At 47.2% G+C, this 20,656-nt stretch overlaps 1 protein-coding gene across 1 annotated transcript in view; it reads left to right on the top strand.

The window, feature by feature from the left end:
• LOC135517126 (collagen alpha-1(XI) chain-like) overlaps positions 1-20,656 on the top strand; it is a 172,505-nt gene that overhangs the window by 137,427 nt on the left and 14,422 nt on the right. The window contains 3 exon segments of the mRNA XM_064941154.1: positions 11,831-11,884; positions 15,755-15,862; positions 16,236-16,289. Coding sequence (XP_064797226.1) covers positions 11,831-11,884; positions 15,755-15,862; positions 16,236-16,289 — 216 coding nt within the window.

The following is a 20,656-nucleotide window of genomic DNA, read 5'->3' as shown; positions in this document are numbered from 1 at the left end:
GAACCCCCTCCCCCAAGGTGCGGACTCCCGGCCGCACACCTAAACCCATAGGGGAGGGTCCAGGTGGGCGTCTGTCCACGGTGGCGGCTCCGGCGCGGGACGCGGACCCCACTACAACAAAGTCTTAGTCCCCTTGCATCGCGTCCTTAGATTGGCGACCCTCGCCGCCGACCTTGGCCTAGTAACCCTCACCAAGGGCCCCACGTGACTGAGGGGCAGCTCGGGACTGAGGAGCAGCTCGGGACTGAGTGGTAGCTCGGGACTGAGGGGTAGCTCGGGACTGAGGGGTAGCTCGGGACTGAGGGGTAGCTCGGGACTGAGAGGAAGCTCGGGACTGAGAGGAAGCTCGGGCTGAGAGGAAGCTCGGGGCTGAGAGGAAGCTCGGGGCTGAGAGGAAGCTCGGGGCTGAGAGGAAGCTCGGGGCTGAGAGGAAGCTCGGGGCTGAGAGGAAGCTCGGGGCTGAGAGGAAGCTCAGTGCTGAGAGGAAGCTCAGTACTGAGAGGAAGCTCAGGCAGGTAGTTGGCTCTGGCAGATCCTGGCTGACTGGCGGATCTGGCGGATCCTGGTTGACTGGCGGCTCTGGCTGCTCTGGCTGCTGCATGCAGACTGGCAGCTCTGGCTGCTCCATGCAGACTTGCGGCTCTGGCTGCTCCATGCAGACTGGCAGCTCTGGCTGCTCCATGCAGACTGGCAGCTCTGGCAGCGCAGTACAGACGGGAGACTCCGGCAGCGCTGTCGAGGAGGAAGGCTCCGGCAGCGCTGAACAGGCAGGAGACTCCGACAGCGCTGTAGAGGAGGAAGGCTCTGACAGCGCTAGAGAGGAGGAAGGCTCTGACAGCGCTAGAGAGGAGGAAGGCTCTGGCAGTGCTGGACAGGCAAAGCGCACTGAAGGCCTGGTGCGTGGTGCTGGCACTGGTGGTACTGGGCCGAGAACAGGCACAGGAAGCCTGGTGCGGGGAGCTGCCACCGGAGGGCTGGTGTGTGGAGGTGGCACAGGATGGACCGGACCGTGAAGGCGTACTGGAGATCTTGAAAGCAGGGCTGGCACATGACATGCAAGGCTAGGGAGGTGCACAGGAGGCCTGGTGCGTGAGGCTGGCACAATCTTCACCAGCCGACTAACACGCACCTCAGGACGAGTATGGAGCGCTGACCCAGGTGCCATCAAATCCCCAACACGCTCCGTCAGGCGAATTCCGTGCCTGATGCACCAACACAGCAACTCCCTCATAACTCTCTCCTCCAATTTCCCCATTAACACCTTCACAGTCTCTGCTTCGCTCACCTCCAACACCAGCTCTGGCTCTGGTTTCCTCCTTGGCTCCTTACGATAAACAGGGGAGTTGGCTCAGGTCTGACTCCTGACTCTGCCACACTCTCCCTGTGCCACCCCCAATACATTTTTGGGGCTGACTCTCGGGCTTCCATCCGCGTCACCGTGCTGCCTCCTCATACCAGCGCCTCTCTGCCTTCACCGCCTCCAGTTCTTCTTTGGGACGGCGGTATTCTCCAGGCTCTGCCCAGGGTCCTTTTCCATCCAATATCTCCTCCCATGTCCAGAAATCCGGATTACGCTGCTCCTGCTGCCGCTGCCTGTCACCACGCCGCTTGGTCCTGTTAAGGTGGGTGATTCTGTTACGGTTTTCTTTCTCCTCTTCCTCTAACGAGGAGGTGTAGCAAGGATCGGACCAAAATGCAGCGTGGTAGTTTTGATACATGTTTAATGAATAAGAACACGAACAGTACAAAAACAATAAACGTAACGTGAGAACCGAAACAGCCTATATTGGTGCAAACTAACACAGAGACAGGAACAATCACCCACGAAACACTCAAAGAATATGGCTGCCTAAATATGTTCCCAATCAGAGACAACGATAAACACCTGCCTCTGATTGAGAACCACTTCAGGCAACCATAGACTTTTCTAGAAAACCCCACTATACCACAATCCCAATACCTACAAAAAAAAACAAGACTAAACACACCACATAATAAACCCATGTCACACCCTGGCCTAACCAAAATAATAAAGAAAACACAAAATACTAAGACCAGGGCGTGACAATATTGTGTTTTTACTATTTGCATTTGCTCCCCCTCCCTTTTACACTGCTACTACTCTCTGTTGTGATTATCTATGCATAGTCATTTTAAAAACTCTACCTACATTTACATATTACCTCAATTACCTCGACTAACCGGTGCCCCCGCACATTGACTCTGTACCGGTACCCCCCTATATATCTATCTCGCTATTGTTATTTTACCACAGCTCTTTAAACACTTGTTACTTTTATTTCTTATTCATATTTATTTTTTGACTTCTTATGCCTTGAATCCCGCTAACGGGATCGATATGACAACAGCCAGTGAAAGGGCAGGGTGCCAATTTCAAAACAACAGAAATCTCATAATTTAAAATTCCTCAAACATAGAAGTATTTTACACCCTTTTAAAGATACACTTGTTGTAAATCCAGCCACAGTGTCCGATTTCAAAAAGGCTTTACGACGAAAGCACACCAAACGATTATGTTAGGTCTGCACCTAGTCACAGAAAAACACAAAAAGCAGAAATAGAGATAAAATGAATCACTAACCTTTGATGAACTTCATCAGATGACACCCATTGGACTTCATGTTACACAATACATGTATGTTTTGTTCGATAAAGTTTATATTTACATACAAAAATTGTTTTGTTTGAGTTTACATTGGCGCTATGTTCAGTAGTTCCAAAACATCCGGTGATATTGCAGAGCCACATCAATTTACAGAAATACTCATCATAAACATTGATAAAAGATATAACTATTATACAGGAAATTATAGATACACTTCTCGTTAAAGCAACCGCTGCCTCAGATTTCAAAAAAGCTTTACTGAAAAAGCACACCATGCAATAATCTGAGTACAGCGCTCAGACAACAAATCAAGCCATACAGATATCCGCCATGTTGTGGAGTCAACAGAAGTCAGAAATAACATTATAAATATTTACTTACCTTTGATGATCTTCATCAGAATGCACTCCCAGGAATCCCAGTTCCACAATAAATGTTTGATTTGTTCGATAAAGTCCATCATTTATGTCCAAATACCTCCTTTTTGTTCACGCGTTTAGCCCAGTAACCCATTCATGACGTGCATGTCTGACGAAAAGTCAAAAAGTTCTGTTACAGTCCGTAGAAACATGTCAAACGAAGTATAGAATCAATCTTTAGGATGTTTTTAACATACATCTTCAATAATGTTCCAACCGGAGAATTCCTTTGTCTGTAGAATTGCAATGGAACGCAAGCTAACTCTCACGTGAATGCGCATGACCAGCTCACGCCACTTTGACAGACCACTGACTCATTCAGCTTCCATTCCCCCCTCCTTCACAGTAGAAGCATCAAACTAGGTTCTAAAGACTATTGACATCTAGTGGATGCCTTAGGAAGTGCATTATGACGACCCCATAGACACTGTATATTCGATAGGCAATGAGTTGAAAAACAACAAACCTCAGATTTCCCACTTCCTGGTTGGATTTTCTTCTTAGGTTTTTGCCTGCCATAGGAGTTCTGTTATACTCACAGACATCATTCATACTAATAATATGCATATATTAGCAACTGGGCCTGAGTAGCAGACAGTTTACTCTGGGCACCTTATTCATCCAAGCTACTCAATACTGCCCCCAGCCATAACAAGCATTGTTGGTTAGGGGCTTGTAAGTAAGTGTTTCCCTGTTGTATTCGGCGCATGTGACTAATACAATTTGGATTTGATTTGATTTAATGGTAACTCATTGATCCCATTTTGGCCTAGATGTTTTGACAGAGTCCCATTGTACCATATCCAACACCTATAGACACACACAGTGTTGTATTCATCTTATTATTAAACCAGACATAGAAATGCACCCGGTCATTGTTGATTAGAGTCATCAGGTGAGAATTCTTTACCTTAAACAATCCATTCAAACTCTGCAACAATATCCCCACCCCCCACCCCCACCCGGAGAAGTCTGAATGATTCATTATTATCAAAAGTGGTTGAGGAAAAACAATTTGGGATTTGCAGGGTCAGAGCTACTGAGCCGTCTCTACATGGAAATTAAAGACTACACTACATGTCCAAAAGTATGTGGATCCCTGCTCATCGAACATCTCATTCCAATATCATGGGAATCAATATGGAGTTGTTCCCCCCTTTGCTGCTATAACAGCCTCCACTCTTCTGGGAAGGATTTCCACTTGATGTTGGAACATTGCTGCGAGGACTTCCATCCAGCCACAAGAATATTAGTAAGGCTGGGCACTGATGTTGGGCGATTAGAACCTCGCTCGCAGTCAGCATTCCAATTCATCCCAAAAGTGTTCGATGGGGTTGAGGTCAGGCCAGTCAAGTTCTTCCACACCGATCTCGACAATCCATTTTTATATATAAGACTACACTACAATTTGTACGCGCTTCGTGCTTCAGCACTCGCCGGTCCCGTTCTGTGAGCTTGTGTGGCCTTCCACTTCGCTGAGCAGTTGTTCCAAGCAGTTGTTGTTCCAAGCAGTTGTTGTTCCAAGCAGTTGTTGTTCCAAGCAGTTGTTGTTCCAAGCAGTTTCCACTTCACAGTAACAGCACTTATAGACATAGAAATGCACCCAGTCATTGTTGATTAGAGTCATCGGGTGAGAATTCTTTTTACCCTAAACAATCCATTCAAGCAGCTCCAGCAGGGCAGAAATTTGACTAACTGACTTTGTTGGAACTGTGGCATCCTATCACCATGCCACGTTGAAAGTCATTGAGCTCTTCAATAAGGCCATTCTACTGCCAATGTTTCTATGGAGATTGCATGGCTGTCTGCTAGATTTTAGACTCCTGTCTGCAACGGGTGTAGCTGAAATAGGCAAATCTACTCATTTGAAGTGGTGTCCACATACTTTTGTATATATGGTGTATCAATTTCATAGTCATGGCATGCTTTGTGAAATACCGTAGCTTCTGTTTTCTTTTCTCTGTGAGGAAAAAAAGCACCAGGCCCAAAACGAATTTACTGTCTAGAGAGAGAGCAAAATCTCCCCTGACACACTGTTGATCTGGGCTACTTTGACTGACAGCCATGGAATAACGCTAGAAGAACAGAGAGGGTATGATGGGTATTTTCAGGACAGAGATATCTCTGTCCCTCCTCGGGGCTTGTCTACAGGAATCTACAACTGAATGACTTCAACTGAAATGTGTCTTCTGCATTTAACCCAACCGATCTGAATCAGAGAGGTGCAGGGGGGGGGGCTGCCTTAATCGGCATCCACAGCACCTGGGGAACAGTGGGTAACTGCCTTGCTCAGGGGCAGAACGACAGATTTGATCTTGTCAGCTCAGGGATTCGAGCCAGTAACCTGGCTGCCAAATGGACTTTCCTGAAATGTTGGTCTCTGAGGCAAAGATAAAGATGTAGCTTGAAATTAAAATACATTTTGTTATGATGATGACCAATGTCCAAATAGGAACATCTGATTTCACTGTATAAAGCTGCTACCATGTACAGTGCCTTCGGAAAGTATTCAGACCCCTTGACCTTCTCGGTATTTTGTTACATTACAGTCTTAATCTAAAATTGATTAAAATAAATACAATCCTCAGCAATCTACACACAATACCCCATAATGACAAAATTAAAACAGGTTGTTAGACATTTTTGCAAATGTATTAAAAATAAAAAACAGAAATACCTTATTTACATAAGTATTCAGACCCTTTGCTATGAGACTCGAAGTAGAGCTCAGGTTGATCCTCCTTTCATTGATCATCATTTAGATGTTTCTACAAATTGATTGGAGTCCACCTGTGGTACATTCAATTGATTGGACATGATTTGGAAAGGCACACACCTGTCTATATAAGGTCCCAAAACTAAGCTATGAGGTGGAAGGAATTGTCCGTAGAGTTCCGGAACAGGATTGTGACGAGAAACAGATCTGGGGGAAGCGTACAAAAAGAATTCTGCAGCATTGAAGGTCCCCAAGAACACAGTTGTCTCCATAATTCTTAAATGGAAGAAGTTTGGAACCACCAAGACGCATCCTAAATCTGGCTGCCCGGCCAAACTGAGCAATCAGGGGGAGAAGGGCCTTAGTCAGGCAGGTGACCAAGAACTCGATGGTCACTCTGACAGAGCTTTAGAGTTCCTCTGTGGAGATAGGAGAACCTTCCAGAAGGACAACCATCTCTGTACCACTCCACCAATCAGGCCTTTATGGTAGAGTGGCCAGACGGAAGCCACTCCTCAGTAGAAGGCACATGACAGCCCGCTTGGAGTTTGCCAAAAGCCACCCATAGACTCTCAGAACATGAGAAACCAGATTTTCTGGTCTGATGAAATCAAGATTGAATTCTTTGGCCTGAATGCCAAGCATCACATCTGGAGGAAACCTGGCACCATCCCTACGGTGAAGAATGATGGTGGCAGCATCATGCTGTGGGGATGTTTTTCAGTGGCAGGGACTGGTAGACTAGTCAGGATCGAGGGAAAGATGAACAAAGCAAAGTGCAGAGAGATCCTTGATGAAAACCTGCTCCAGAGCGCTCAGGACCTCAGACTGGGGGGCGAAGGTTCACGTCGCTACAGGACAACAACCCTAATCCCACAGCCAAGACATTGCAGGAGTGGCTTCTGGACAAGTCTCTGATTGTCCTTGAGTGGCCCAGCCAGAGCCCGAACTTAAACCCGATTGAACATCTCTGGAGAAACCTGAAAATACATGTACAGTAACGCTCCCCATCCAACCTGACAGAGCTTGAGAGGATCTGCAGAGAAGAATGTGAGAAATGCCCCAAATACAGGTGTACCAAGCTTGTAGTGTCATACCCAAGAAGACTCGAGGCTGTAATCACTGCCAAAGGTGCTTAAACAAAGTACTGAGTAAAGTACCCCTTTGTCATTATTGGGTATTGTGTGTAGATTGATGATTATTTATTGTTTTAAATACATTTTGGAGTAAGGCTGTAACATAACAAAATGTGGAAAAAGTCAAGTGTCTCAACACCTTCTGAAAGGCATTGTAAATTCCCTTTGACTTTCCCTGGGAACTTATCAAGTGTAACATCATTCATGGTAGGCTAATATTAGTTGAAAGCACCCGACATTAGTGAATCCCAAATAGTGCATGAACTTCCTTTTGACGGATGTTAAATTCTTTTTTTTAAAGAAAAGTGGCAATTATTGTCCCACATTTCTCAAAGAAATCGCTGTCTTGAGCTATCTTCTGCAACAGCTATGACACAGGCCAATAGCTCAAATAGCTGCAATTTACAACAGACACAAAAACCGGCAATTGCTTTTGCAATGTGCTTGACAGAATTTATATTCAGAGTATTTAGCATCATATCAACATGCAGCTCCTAATGGCCAAGGGATTATTTTAGGTAAATGGCATCATAGGTATTTGAAAATCATCATCATAGGTATTTTATCTGCATCCCCCAAAAATGTTTACCTAGAACGATTTCTGCAACTCCCAGGGATTCTGCTCCCCTGAATCAGTAATTTGGGGGTAGAGTTGTTTTGCATTTAACGTTGCATGGTGTTTTTACTTCCTCAGCAGTTCACCAATAGCCATTTGAAATTAAGCTGAAATCTCTCCAGCTCCTAGAGACACTTGTCTAAATCCATTTAGCACCAGAGACAGTCTTTAGTTATTTCAATCTCATTTATTTTTATCTTAAAGGTTTGATTTTTGTCTCAATATAGATATTTATCTGGAAAGACATACCATTTACAGTTATTTGTTTTTAGACTGCTGTTGTATTTATACTACCCCAAGACAACAAACAGATCACAAATATTCCCAATATTATTTCATATGTTTGGAAGAGTTGGACAACTACAGTATGTCGTCAACAGTTTGGTGTTAACAGAATATGGTTGGAAGAGTAGGGACAACTACAGTAGGTAGTCAGCAGTTTGGGTTAACAGAATATGGTTGGAAGAGTAGGGACAACTACAGTAGGTAGTCAGCAGTTTGGTGTTAACAGAATATGGTTGGAAGAGTAGGGACAACTACAGTAGGTAGTCAGCAGTTTGGGTTAACAGAAGTAGCATCATGTTGGCCTATCGCTCACAACTCGAGTGAGGGTGAAAGCAGAGAAACAAAGCCAATGCTGCCCTATTGGCCACATCTCTAAATCAGTCATAACACACAGCCCTATTGGCCACATCTCTAAATCAGTCATAACACACAGCCCTATTGGCCACATCTCTAAATCAGTCAAAACACACAGCCCTATTGGCCACATCTCTAAATCAGTCATAACACACAGCCCTATTGGCCACATCTCTAAATCAGTCAAAACACACAGCCCTATTGGCCACATCTCTAAATCAGTCAAAACACACAGCCCTATTGGCCACATCTCTAAATCAGTCAAAACACACAGCCCTATTGGCCACATCTCTAAATCAGTCAAAACACACAGCCCTATTGGCCACATCTCTAAATCAGTCATAACACACAGCCCTATTGGCCACATCTCTAAATCAGTCAAAACACACAGCCCTATTGGCCACATCTCTAAATCAGTCAAAACACACAGCCCTATTGGCCACATCTCTAAATCAGTCAAAACACACAGCCCTATTGGCCACATCTCTAAATCAGTCAAAACACACAGCCCTATTGGCCACATCTCTAAATCAGTCAAAACACACAGCCCTATTGGCCACATCTCTAAATCAGTCATAACACACAGCCCTATTGGCCACATCTCTAAATCAGTCATAACACACAGCCCTATTGGCCACATCTCTAAATCAGTCAAAACACACAACCCTATTGGCCACATCTCTAAATCAGTCATAACACACAGCCCTATTGGCCACATCTCTAAATCAGTCAAAACACACAACCCTATTGGCCACATCTCTAAATCAGTCAAAACACACAGCCCTATTGGCCACATCTCTAAATCAGTCATAACACACAGCCCTATTGGCCACATCTCTAAATCAGTCATAACACACAGCCCTATTGGCCACATCTCTAAATCAGTCAAAACACACAGCCCTATTGGCCACATCTCTAAATCAGTCAAAACACACAGCCCTATTGGCCACATCTCTAAATCAGTCAAAACACACAACCCTGCTGCCATCTTTACACGGGAACTCAGTCAAAACACACAGCCCTGCTGTCATCTCTACACTGGCACTCAGTCAAAACACACAGCCCTGCTGTCATCTCTACACGGGAACTCAGTCAAAACACACAGCCCTGCTGTCATCGCTACACTGGCACTCAGTCAAAACACACAGCCCTGCTGCCATCCCTGCTTTCCCATGCTGTCTGATCAGAGAAGTGTGCCTCTGTGGACTGCATGGGGTTTTGATGTTAGGACCCCTTGTATAGTTGAAAGAGACAGCCTTAGGCTGAGAGGTGGCCAGAGAGAACACATCACCTGGAAACCCTTGCCGTGATCGGAGACGTGTGTGTGTGTGTGTGTGTGTGTGTGTGTGTGTGTGTGTGTGTGTGTGTGTGTGTGTGTGTGTGTGTGTGTGTATAAGCAGTTCTGTTATATGGGTATGAAGCATGTCCACACTCCCGTTTAGTCAAACATGTTTTCTTTGCAAATTTGTGGGTAGATTGAGGTGTACTTTTCAAGGAGATTTGATCAAGACTCTGGTTTTCATCCGTGTTGAATTGAATGAAGATGTTTTTGGGGGGAATACTGAAACTACTAGATATGAACTGGTTAATGGATTTATTACTGTCATTTTCAACCCCTAATTCAGGAATGAAATATTTTAGGGGTTGTGGTATGGTCCTGTGTGACTCAGATTGTAGAGTAGGGCACTTGCAATACCAGGGTTTTGGGTTCAATTCCTTCGTGGGGACCAGTGTCAAAAATGTATGCACTCACTATTGTACGCTCTGGATAAGAGCATCTGTTTGAAGGACTATAATGTCAATTTTACTATGTCTAGTATTTGTTTCTAGGTTTATTTTTTTATCTTCAAGTACAGCCCCGTAGACAAAAGTTTGTTCAAGCAACTCCTCATTTCCTCAGTACTCAACTCTGAGTTCTTACTGGTGCGTTTGATTGATATCCAATGGCTGTATTTCACCGTAACGATTTGTTACAATTGACCAGCGACTCCTGTGGCGGGCCGGGCGCAGTGCGCGCTAACCAAGGTTGCCAGGTGCACCGTGTTTCCTCCGACACATTGGTGCGGCTGGCTTCCGGGTTGGATGCACGCTGTGTTAACCTCTCGCGCCGAGCAATCCCGTATCCGGGAGCGTAATCATAGCCTCAAGCTCATTAGCATAACGCAACGTTAACTATTCATGAAAATCGCAAATTAAATGGAATGAATATATTGGCTCACAAGCTTAGCCTTTTGTTAACAACACTGTCATCTCAGATTTTCAAAATATGCTTTTCAACCATAGCTACACAAGCATTTGTGTAAGAGTATTGATAGCTAGCATAGCATTAAGTCTAGCATTCAGCAGACAACAGTTTCACAAAAACAAGAAAAGCATTCAAATAAAATAATTTACCTTTGAAGAACTTCAGATGTTTTCAATGAGGAGACTCTCAGTTAGATAGCAAATGTTCCGTTTTTCCAAAAAGATTATTTGTGTAGGAGAAATCGCTCCGTTTCGTTCATCACATTTGGCTAAGAAAAAATAAATAAAATTCAGTCATTACAACAGCAAACTTTTTTCCAAATTAACTCCATAATATTGACAGAAACATGGCAAACGTTGTTTAGAATCAATCCTCAAGGTGTTTTTCACATCTATTCGATGATAAATCATTCGTGGCAGTTGCCTTTCTCTTCTGAACCAAATGGAAAAGTGGACGCAGCTGGAGAATGCGCAATAAATTCGAAGGAGGACACCAAGCGGACACCTGGTAAATGTAGTCTCTTATGGTCAATCTTCCAATGATATGCCTACAAATACGTCACAATGCTGCAGACACCTTGGGGAAACGAAAGAAAGTGTAGGCTCATTCCTAGCGCATTCACAGCCATATAAGGAGACATTGGAACACAGCGCATTCAAAATCTGGGGCATTTCCTGTATGAAATGTAATCTTGGTTTCGCCTGTAGCATTAGTTCTGGGGCACTCACAGACAATATCTTTGCAGTTTTGGAAACGTCAGAGTGTTTTCTTTCCAAAGCTGTCAATTATATGCATAGTCGAGCATCTTTTCGTGACAAATTATCTTGTTTAAAACGGGAACGTTTTTTTTATCCAAAAATTAAAAGAGCGCCCCCTATATCGAAGAAGTTAAGAAGCGGTGCGGCTTGGTTGGGTTGTGTATCGAAGGACGCATGACTTTCAACCTTCGTCTCTCCTGAGCCCGTACAGGAGTTGTAGCGATGAGACAAGATAGTGGCTACTAAACGATTGGATACCAAGAAATTGGGGAGAAAAAAAGCGTATTCTTTTTATTAAGAGATTTTTTTTGTTCTTAGGAACAGTTCACATAGGTTAAGATTTGTATGAAAGAAAGCTATAAAACTTAGCAGAGAGTTACTGCTGTGTCAACAGTTCTCATTGTAAAGACCAGTGTCTGGCACCCTGCTACTCCAAACTGGGACCCGTCTCACCCTGGTACGGTATAGGTAACAGAATACTCTTTTCCGTTGAATAAAACAACCATTCTAATGCAATACAAAGACTATAGTATAATCTTACAATTTTCCACGACAACACACACAGACATTATTCATGCGCATGCATGCACACACACACACACACACACACACACACACACACACACACACACACACACATACGAAACCAATGCTGTGTCTTCTCGTCTTCACCAGGGCCCCCCAGGATCTGCCGGTACAGAGGGTAGACAAGGAGAGAAGGGCACCAAGGTAACCTACAAAATCAATTCAGTCTCAGGATCTCCAGACTCCACAGCCCCCATGCCTCACCCCTCACCCCACTACCCTGTTCCCTCATCCTCCACCCTCTCCACTCTTCCCCCATGCCTCACCCCTCACCCCACTACCCTGTTCCCTCATCCTCCACCCTCTCCACTCTTCCCCCATGCCTCACCCCTCACCCCACTACCCTGTTCCCTCATCCTCCACCCTCTCCACTCTTCCCCCATGCCTCACCCCTCACCCCACTACCCTGTTCCCTCATCCTCCACCCTCTCCACTCTTCCCCCATGCCTCACCCCTCACCCCACTACCCTGTTCCCTCATCCTCCACCCTCTCCGCTCTTCCCCATGCCTCACCCCTCACCCCACTACCCTGTTCCCTCATCCTCCACCCTCTCCACTCTTCCCCCATGCCTCACCCCTCACCCCACTACCCTGTTCCCTCATCCTCCACCCTCTCCACTCTTCCCCCATGCCTCACCCCTCACCCCACTACCCTGTTCCCTCATCCTCCACCCTCTCCACTCTTCCCCCATGCCTCACCCCTCACCCCACTACCCTGTTCCCTCATCCTCCACCCTCTCCGCTCTTCCCCCATGCCTCACCCCTCACCCCACTACCCTGTTCCCTCATCCTCCACCCTCTCCACTCTTCCCCCATGCCTCACCCCTCACCCCACTACCCTGTTCCCTCATCCTCCACCCTCTCCACTCTTCCCCCATGCCTCACCCCTCACCCCACTACCCTGTTCCCTCATCCTCCACCCTCTCCACTCTTCCCCCATGCCTCACCCCTCACCCCACTACCCTGTTCCCTCATCCTCCACCCTCTCCGCTCTTCCCCCATGCCTCACCCCTCACCCCACTACCCTGTTCCCTCATCCTCCACCCTCTCCGCTCTTCCCCCATGCCTCACCCCTCACCCCACTACCCTGTTCCCTCATCCTCCACCCTCTCCACTCTTCCCCCATGCCTCACCCCTCACCCCACTACCCTGTTCCCTCATCCTCCACCCTCTCCACTCTTCCCCCATGCCTCACCCCTCACCCCACTACCCTGTTCCCTCATCCTCCACCCTCTCCACTCTTCCCCCATGCCTCACCCCTCACCCCACTACCCTGTTCCCTCATCCTCCACCCTCTCCGCTCTTCCCCCATGCCTCACCCCTCACCCCACTACCCTGTTCCCTCATCCTCCACCCTCTCCACTCTTCCCCCATGCCTCACCCCTCACCCCACTACCCTGTTCCCTCATCCTCCACCCTCTCCACTCTTCCCCCATGCCTCACCCCTCACCCCACTACCCTGTTCCCTCATCCTCCACCCTCTCCACTCTTCCCCCATGCCTCACCCCTCACCCCACTACTCTGTTCCCTCATCCTCCACCCTCTCCACTCTTCCCCCATGCCTCACCCCTCACCCCACTACCCTGTTCCCTCATCCTCCACCCTCTCCACTCTTCCCCCATGCCTCACCCCTCACCCCACTACCCTGTTCCCTCATCCTCCACCCTCTCCGCTCTTCCCTCATGCCTCACCCCTCACCCCACTTCCCTGTTCCCTCATCCTCCACCCTCTCCACTCTTCCCCCATGCCTCACCCCTCACCCCACTTCCCTGTTCCCTCATCCTCCACCCTCTCCACTCTTCCCCCATGCCTCACCCCTCACCCCACTTCCCTGTTCCCTCATCCTCCACCCTCTCCACTCTTCCCCCATGCCTCACCCCTCACCCCACTTCCCTGTTCCCTCATCCTCCACCCTCTCCACTCTTCCCCCATGCCTCACCCCTCACCCCACTTCCCTGTTCCCTCATCCTCCACCCTCTCCACTCTTCCCCCATGCCTCACCCCTCACCCCACTACCCTGTTCCCTCATCCTCCACCCTCTCCACTCTTCCCCCATGCCTCACCCCTCACCCCACTACCCTGTTCCCTCATCCTCCACCCTCTCCACTCTTCCCCCATGCCTCACCCCTCACCCCACTACCCTGTTCCCTCATCCTCCACCCTCTCCGCTCTTCCCCATGCCTCACCCCTCACCCCACTACCCTGTTCCCTCATCCTCCACCCTCTCCGCTCTTCCCCCATGCCTCACCCCTCACCCCACTACCCTGTTCCCTCATCCTCCACCCTCTCCGCTCTTCCCCCATGCCTCACCCCTCACCCCACTACCCTGTTCCCTCATCCTCCACCCTCTCCGCTCTTCCCCCATGCCTCACCCCTCACCCCACTACCCTGTTCCCTCATCCTCCACCCTCTCCGCTCTTCCCCCATGCCTCACCCCTCACCCCACTACCCTGTTCCCTCATCCTCCACCCTCTCCGCTCTTCCCCCATGCCTCACCCCTCACCCCACTACCCTGTTCCCTCATCCTCCACCCTCTCCGCTCTTCCCCCATGCCTCACCCCTCACCCCACTACCCTGTTCCCTCATCCTCCACCCTCTCCGCTCTTCCCCCATGCCTCACCCCTCACCCCACTACCCTGTTCCCTCATCCTCCACCCTCTCCGCTCTTCCCCCATGCCTCACCCCTCACCCCACTTCCCTGTTCCCTCATCCTCCACCCTCTCCACTCTTCCCCCATGCCTCACCCCTCACCCCACTACCCTGTTCCCTCATCCTCCACCCTCTCCACTCTTCCCTCATGCCTCACCCCTCACCCCACTACCCTGTTCCCTCATCCTCCACCCTCTCCGCTCTTCCCCCATGCCTCACCCCTCACCCCACTTCCCTGTTCCCTCATCCTCCACCCTCTCCACTCTTCCCCCATGCCTCACCCCTCACCCCACTACCCTGTTCCCTCATCCTCCACCCTCTCCACTCTTCCCTCATCCCTCTCCCCTCATCCCTGTCCCCTCTCCCCTCATCCCTCTCCCCTCATCCCTTATCCCTGTCCCCTCTCCCCTCATCCCTCTCCCCTCATCCCTTATCCCTGTCCCCTCTCCCCTCATCCCTCTCCCCTCATCCCTTATCCCTGTCCCCTCTCCCCTCATACCTCTCCCCTCATCCCTTATCCCTGTCCCCTCTCCCCTCATCCCTCTCCCCTCATCCCTTATCCCTGTCCCCTCTCCCCTCATCCCTCTCCCCTCATCCCGTATCCCTGTCCCCTCTACCCTTTTCCTTTAATCTCTCTCCCCTCCTCCCAAATTAAAACACAAAACCCCCAGGAAGTCGGGACTCACACAGCCTATTTTAGCTTAGATTCAGTTTGTGTGTTTTTAATGTGTTTACTATGTGTTGTAACATAATTTGTGGAAATGTACTGTGCTGAATCTAGCTCTGACATGTCACAAGTCTGTTTGCCAGTTGTCTCTAGCCCTATCCCACTCTGCTATGGTTTAGACTGGGCATTGTTGTTTCACATCAATCACAGAGTCTCATTGTTATCTAACCCTCCAGATGTTATCTATGCTGCTCTGTGAACATAAGACTAGGCTGTAGTCACCTGAAGCTCAACGCAGTCGAAGGAATGTCTCTTTGACAGTACACACTACAAGGACGTGAAGTGAATAAGAACCCAGTCTATGATCTGTTGTTAGGGGTTAGATCATTATGAACACATAAAGAGATCTAGAACACATGACGAGATCTAGAACACATGACGAGATCCAGAACACATAGAGAGACCCAGAACACATAGAGAGATCCAGAACACATAGAGAGATCCAGAACACATAGAGAGACCCAGAACACATGAAGAGATCCAGAACACATAGAGAGATCCAGAACACATAAAGACATGTTGTTTACATGCTAGCCAGACACATTGTCATTACACAGAGAGCATCTATCAAACCAGATGGAAATGACATGTGGATATCTAGAGTTGTGTCATTGTGACAGTCTTGTCCTGTACTATAGGGTGAGTCTGGAGCCGAGGGACCCCCAGGTAAAGCTGGCCCAGTCGGCCCCCAGGGGCCCTCGGGAAAGATCGGTCCAGAAGGTCTGCGTGGAATCCCCGGCCCCGTTGTAAGTCTGAGATCCCTAAGTTCATCTTTCCTTAAATACACACACACACACACACACACACACACACACACACACACACACACACACACACACACACACACACACACACACACACACACACACACACACACACACACACAGAGAGAGAGAGAGACCAAACAGCCCTAAAGCTGTCTGACAACAGTGCTCATGGAATAATCAATAGTACCATTTGGCTTGTCCTTTATGTATTTTTGTTGTTTATTCAAACACACTTTTTTGCGCTATTCCTGCAATTAATCATGGTGCCGGGCACAGGAAATCAATATGAGGCAATAAGAGTTACAGAATGTTGTAATGCTGGACTATAATTGGATGGTCTTTCTCTTCTCAGGGTGAACAAGGACTTCCTGGTTCTTCTGGACAAGACGTCCCACCTGGACCTGTGGTCAGCAGAGATAATTCTCTCTCTCTCTCTCTCTCTCTCTCTCTCTCTCTCTCTCTCTCTCTCTCTCTCTCTCTCTCTCTCTCTTTCTCTCTCTAGTGCTCTATCTCTCTCTCTCTAGTGCTCTATCTCTCTCTCTCTAGTGCTCTCTCTCTCTCCCATATTTATTTCTCTATCTCTTGTGTTTGGTGTGGAGGGCTCTGTCCTAACTAACTTTCTTGATTCTTTACTTGGTCTTTTCTTTCAATTGTATTTTCTATGCTGGAGGGTTACTGCACAATGTGTTTAAGCAGTATTCACAGGTTTTTAGATTTAGGGTGGAGGAGGACAGTTAGTTTCCTGGGGTTTGGAAGGTGTGGTGTGCGATGGCTTGTCAGCCTAGCGAGGAGGAGACGCTGTCGTTAGGGCATTTATTCAGGTGTGTTCCTGAGAATGGAGTTGAGTGGAGGAGGTTCTGCTCGCCGTCGGTGGAAAGGTAGGAGCTGAATGTATACATTCTGCTTCTAGAATGGTGGAAAGGTAGGAGCTGAATGTATACATTCTGCTTCTAGAATGGTGGAAAGGTAGGAGCTGAATGTATACATTCCGCTTCTAGAATGGTGGAAAGGTAGGAGCTGAATGTATACATTCCGCTTCTAGAATGGTGGAAAGGTAGGAGCTGAATGTATACATTCTGCTTCTAGAATGGTGGAAAGGTAGGAGCTGAATGGATACATTCTGCTTCTAGAATGGTGGAAAGGTAGGAGCTGAATGTACACATTCTGCTTCTAGAATGGTGGAAAGGTAGGAGCTGAATGTATACATTCCGCTTCTAGAATGGTGGAAAGGTAGGAGCTGAATGTATACATTCCGCTTCTAGAATGGTGGAAAGGTAGGAGCTGAATGTATACATTCCGCTTCTAGAATGGTGGAAAGGTAGGAGCTGAATGTATACATTCCGCTTCTAGAATGGTGGAAAGGTAGGAGCTGAATGTATACATTCTGCTTCTAGAATGGTGGAAAGGTAGGAGCTGAATGTATACATTCTGCTTCTAGAATTGTGGAAAGGTAGGAGCTGAATGTATACATTCCGCTTCTAGAATGAACAAAGCTGTGGTTCTGTTCATGAAAAGAGCAAATTTGTTTTTTTTTAGGCTTAACTGCTAGTGGAATTTTTGTAAGGGGTGTGTTGGTGCCAATTTCGCCTCTTTCTACCGCTTTGACCAGGTGGTAGTGGCAAATTTGCCCCCATTTATTACGGAGGATCAAATCAGGAAAGTGCTGAGTCGTTTTGGTAAGTATGCTAGCGGTTTTTGTGTCAACAGGTACTCAGGCAGATGCCGTTAATCACATTGTTTCGTTCCGGAGGCCAAGTGTTTATGTTTCTGAATAACAATGAGCAACAGCTAAATGTGCATTTTAAAGTGAGGAATGGGGAGGGGCTCTATGCAGGGTTTGCCAGCACAGATGTTTTGAGTGTGGGGATTTGGGGCATAAGCATGCCCACATAAAGGCCGTAGAGAAGGTGAGGGCACAAGCTCCAGTGGGGGAAATCAAGGTCAACGTGCAGGGGGTAATGAGATGCAGACAGCAGAGGCTGGGCCTAGTCATGCCAGGGATGGTAGTGTAGATGAGGCTGGGCCTAGTCAGGCTAGAGATGGTGGGGTAGCGGAGGCTGGGCCTAGTCATGTTATGGATGGTGGGGTAGCTGAGGCTGGGCCTAGTCATGTTATGGATGGTGGTGTAGATGAGGCTGGGCCTAGTCATGTTATGGATGGTGGTGTAGATGAGGCTGGGTCTATTCATGCTATGGATGGTGGTGTAGATGAGGCTGGGTCTATTCATGCTATGGATGGTGGTGTAGATGAGGCTGGGTCTAGTCATGCTATGGATGGTGGTGTAGATGAGGATGGGTCTCGTCATGTTATGGATGGGGGGGTAGATGAGGCTGGGTCGATTCATGCTATGGATGGTGGTGTAGATGAGGCTGGGTCTAGTCAGGCTATGGATGGTGGTGTAGATGAGGCTGGGCCTAGTCATGCTATGGATGGTGGGGTAGCTGAGGCTGGGTCTAGTCATGCTATGGATGGTGGTGTAGATGAGGCTGGGTCTAGTCATGCTATGGATGGTGGGGTAGCTGAGGCTGGGTCTAGTCATGCTATGGATGGTGGTGTAGCTGAGGCTGGGTCTAGTCATGCTATAGATGGTGGGGTAGCTTAGGCTGGGTCTAGTCATGTTATGGATGGTGGGGTAGCTGAGGCTGGGTCTAGTCATGCTATGGAGGGTGGTGTAGATGAGTCTCTTCAGGTTATGGAGGGTGGTGTAGATGAGTCTAGTCATGCTATGGAGGGTGGTGTAGATGAGGAACCTTTGCCAGGTGCTGGGGGGGAGGCCCTGACCAGAGAGGAAGGGCAGGTGGTCAGGGTGGGAGATAGAGATGAGGAGGAAAGTGAGTCTGAGGAAGAGAATGAGGAGTTATTTTTTTCAGACTTCTCTTCAATGGGTCCGTTGAGGGAACGGACAAGATTCCTGAATGAGACCAAGGGGGAAAACGTTAATCTTGAGGCTTTTTTTCTAATCTGAGAAAGTTTGTAAAAACATTACAACATGCTATGAAAAATGAGGGGCATGGTGTCCTCTCACCCAGGAAACGGTTAAGGAAGTGGGTCACAACAGTGCGAAAGGGTTGAACTTAGATGAATAGTTCCTTTCTGGCAATTGGGCTTTTTGAGCTTTGCTATTGGTCTCTTTCTTTGCTGGCTTTTCTCCCACTTCTTATGGAGACTCTTTGGGAAGACTCACTCAATATAAATGGAGACTTCTTATGGAGACTCTTCAGGTAGACTCACTCAATATAAATGGAGACTTCTTATGGAGACTCTTCAGGTAGACTCACTCAATATAAATGGAGACTTCTTATGGAGACTCTTCAGGTAGACTCACTCAATATAAATGGAGACTTCTTATGGAGACTCTTCTGGTAGACTCACTCAATATAAATGGAGACTTCTTATGGAGACTCTTCAGGTAGACCCACTCAATATAAATGGAGACTTCTTATGGAGACTCTTCTGGTAGACTCACTCAATATAAATGGAGACTTCTTATGGAGACTCTTTGGGAAGACTCACTCAATATAAATGGAGACTTCTTATGGAGACTCTTCTGGTAGTCTCACTCAATATAAATGGAGACTTCTTATGGAGACTCTTCAGGTAGACCCACTCAATATAAATGGAGACTTCTTATGGAGACTCTTCTGGTAGACTCACTCAATATAAATGGAGACTTCTTATGGAGACTCTTCAGGTAGACCCACTCAATATAAATGGAGACTTCTTATGGAGACTCTTTGGGTAGACTCACTCAATATAAATGGAGACTTCTTATGGAGACTCTTTGGGAAGACTCACTCAATATAAATGGAGACTTCTTATGGAGACTCTTTGGGTAGACCCACTCAATATAAATGGAGACTTCTTATGGAGACTCTTTGGGTAGACTCACTCAATATAAATGGAGACTTCTTATGGAGACTCTTTGGGAAGACTCACTCAATATAAATGGAGACTTCTTATGGAGACTCTTTGGGTAGACTCACTCAATATAAATGGAGACTTCTTATGGAGACTCTTTGGGAAGACTCACTCAATATAAATGGAGACTTCTTATGGAGACTCTTTGGGTAGACCCACTCAATATAAATGGAGACTTCTTATGGAGACTCTTTGGGTAGACTCACTCAATATAAATGGAGACTTCTTATGGAGAGACTCTTTGGGAAGACTCACTCAATATAAATGGAGACTTCTTATGGAGACTCTTCGGGTAGACTCACTCAATATAAATGGAGACTTATGGAGACTCTTTGGGAAGACTCACTCAATATAAATGGAGACTTATGGAGACTCTTTGGGTAGACTCACTCAATATAAATGGAGACTTCTTATGGAGACTCTTCGGGTAGACTCACTCAATATAAATGGAGACTTCTTATGGAGACTCTTCGGGTAGACTCACTCAATATAAATGGAGACTTCTTATGGAGACTCTTCGTGTAGACTCACTCAGTATAAATGGAGACTTCTTATGGAGACTCTTCGGGTAGACTCACTCAGTATAAATGGAGACTTCTTATGGAGACTCTTCGGGTAGACCCGCTCAATATAAATGGAGACTTCTTATGGAGACTCTTCAGGTAGACTCACTCAATATAAATGGAGACTTCTTATGGAGACTCTTCGGGTAGACTCACTCAGAGTCTAGAGATGCGGGGAAGAGGAGTGTGTTGGGTGATTAAAACAAAACAAAAGTACAGGTGTTGTTTCTGCAGGAGATTCATAATGATGTGTTGAATGAAGTCGATTGGGGGCTCTGGTGGAAAGGGGCAA

The sequence above is a fragment of the Oncorhynchus masou genome, chromosome 28 (assembly GCF_036934945.1).
Source record: "Oncorhynchus masou masou isolate Uvic2021 chromosome 28, UVic_Omas_1.1, whole genome shotgun sequence".
Classification (NCBI taxonomy): domain Eukaryota; kingdom Metazoa; phylum Chordata; class Actinopteri; order Salmoniformes; family Salmonidae; genus Oncorhynchus; species Oncorhynchus masou.
Note: the sequence above shows the minus strand (reverse complement) of the source record. Positions and strands in the feature narration are given on the sequence as shown.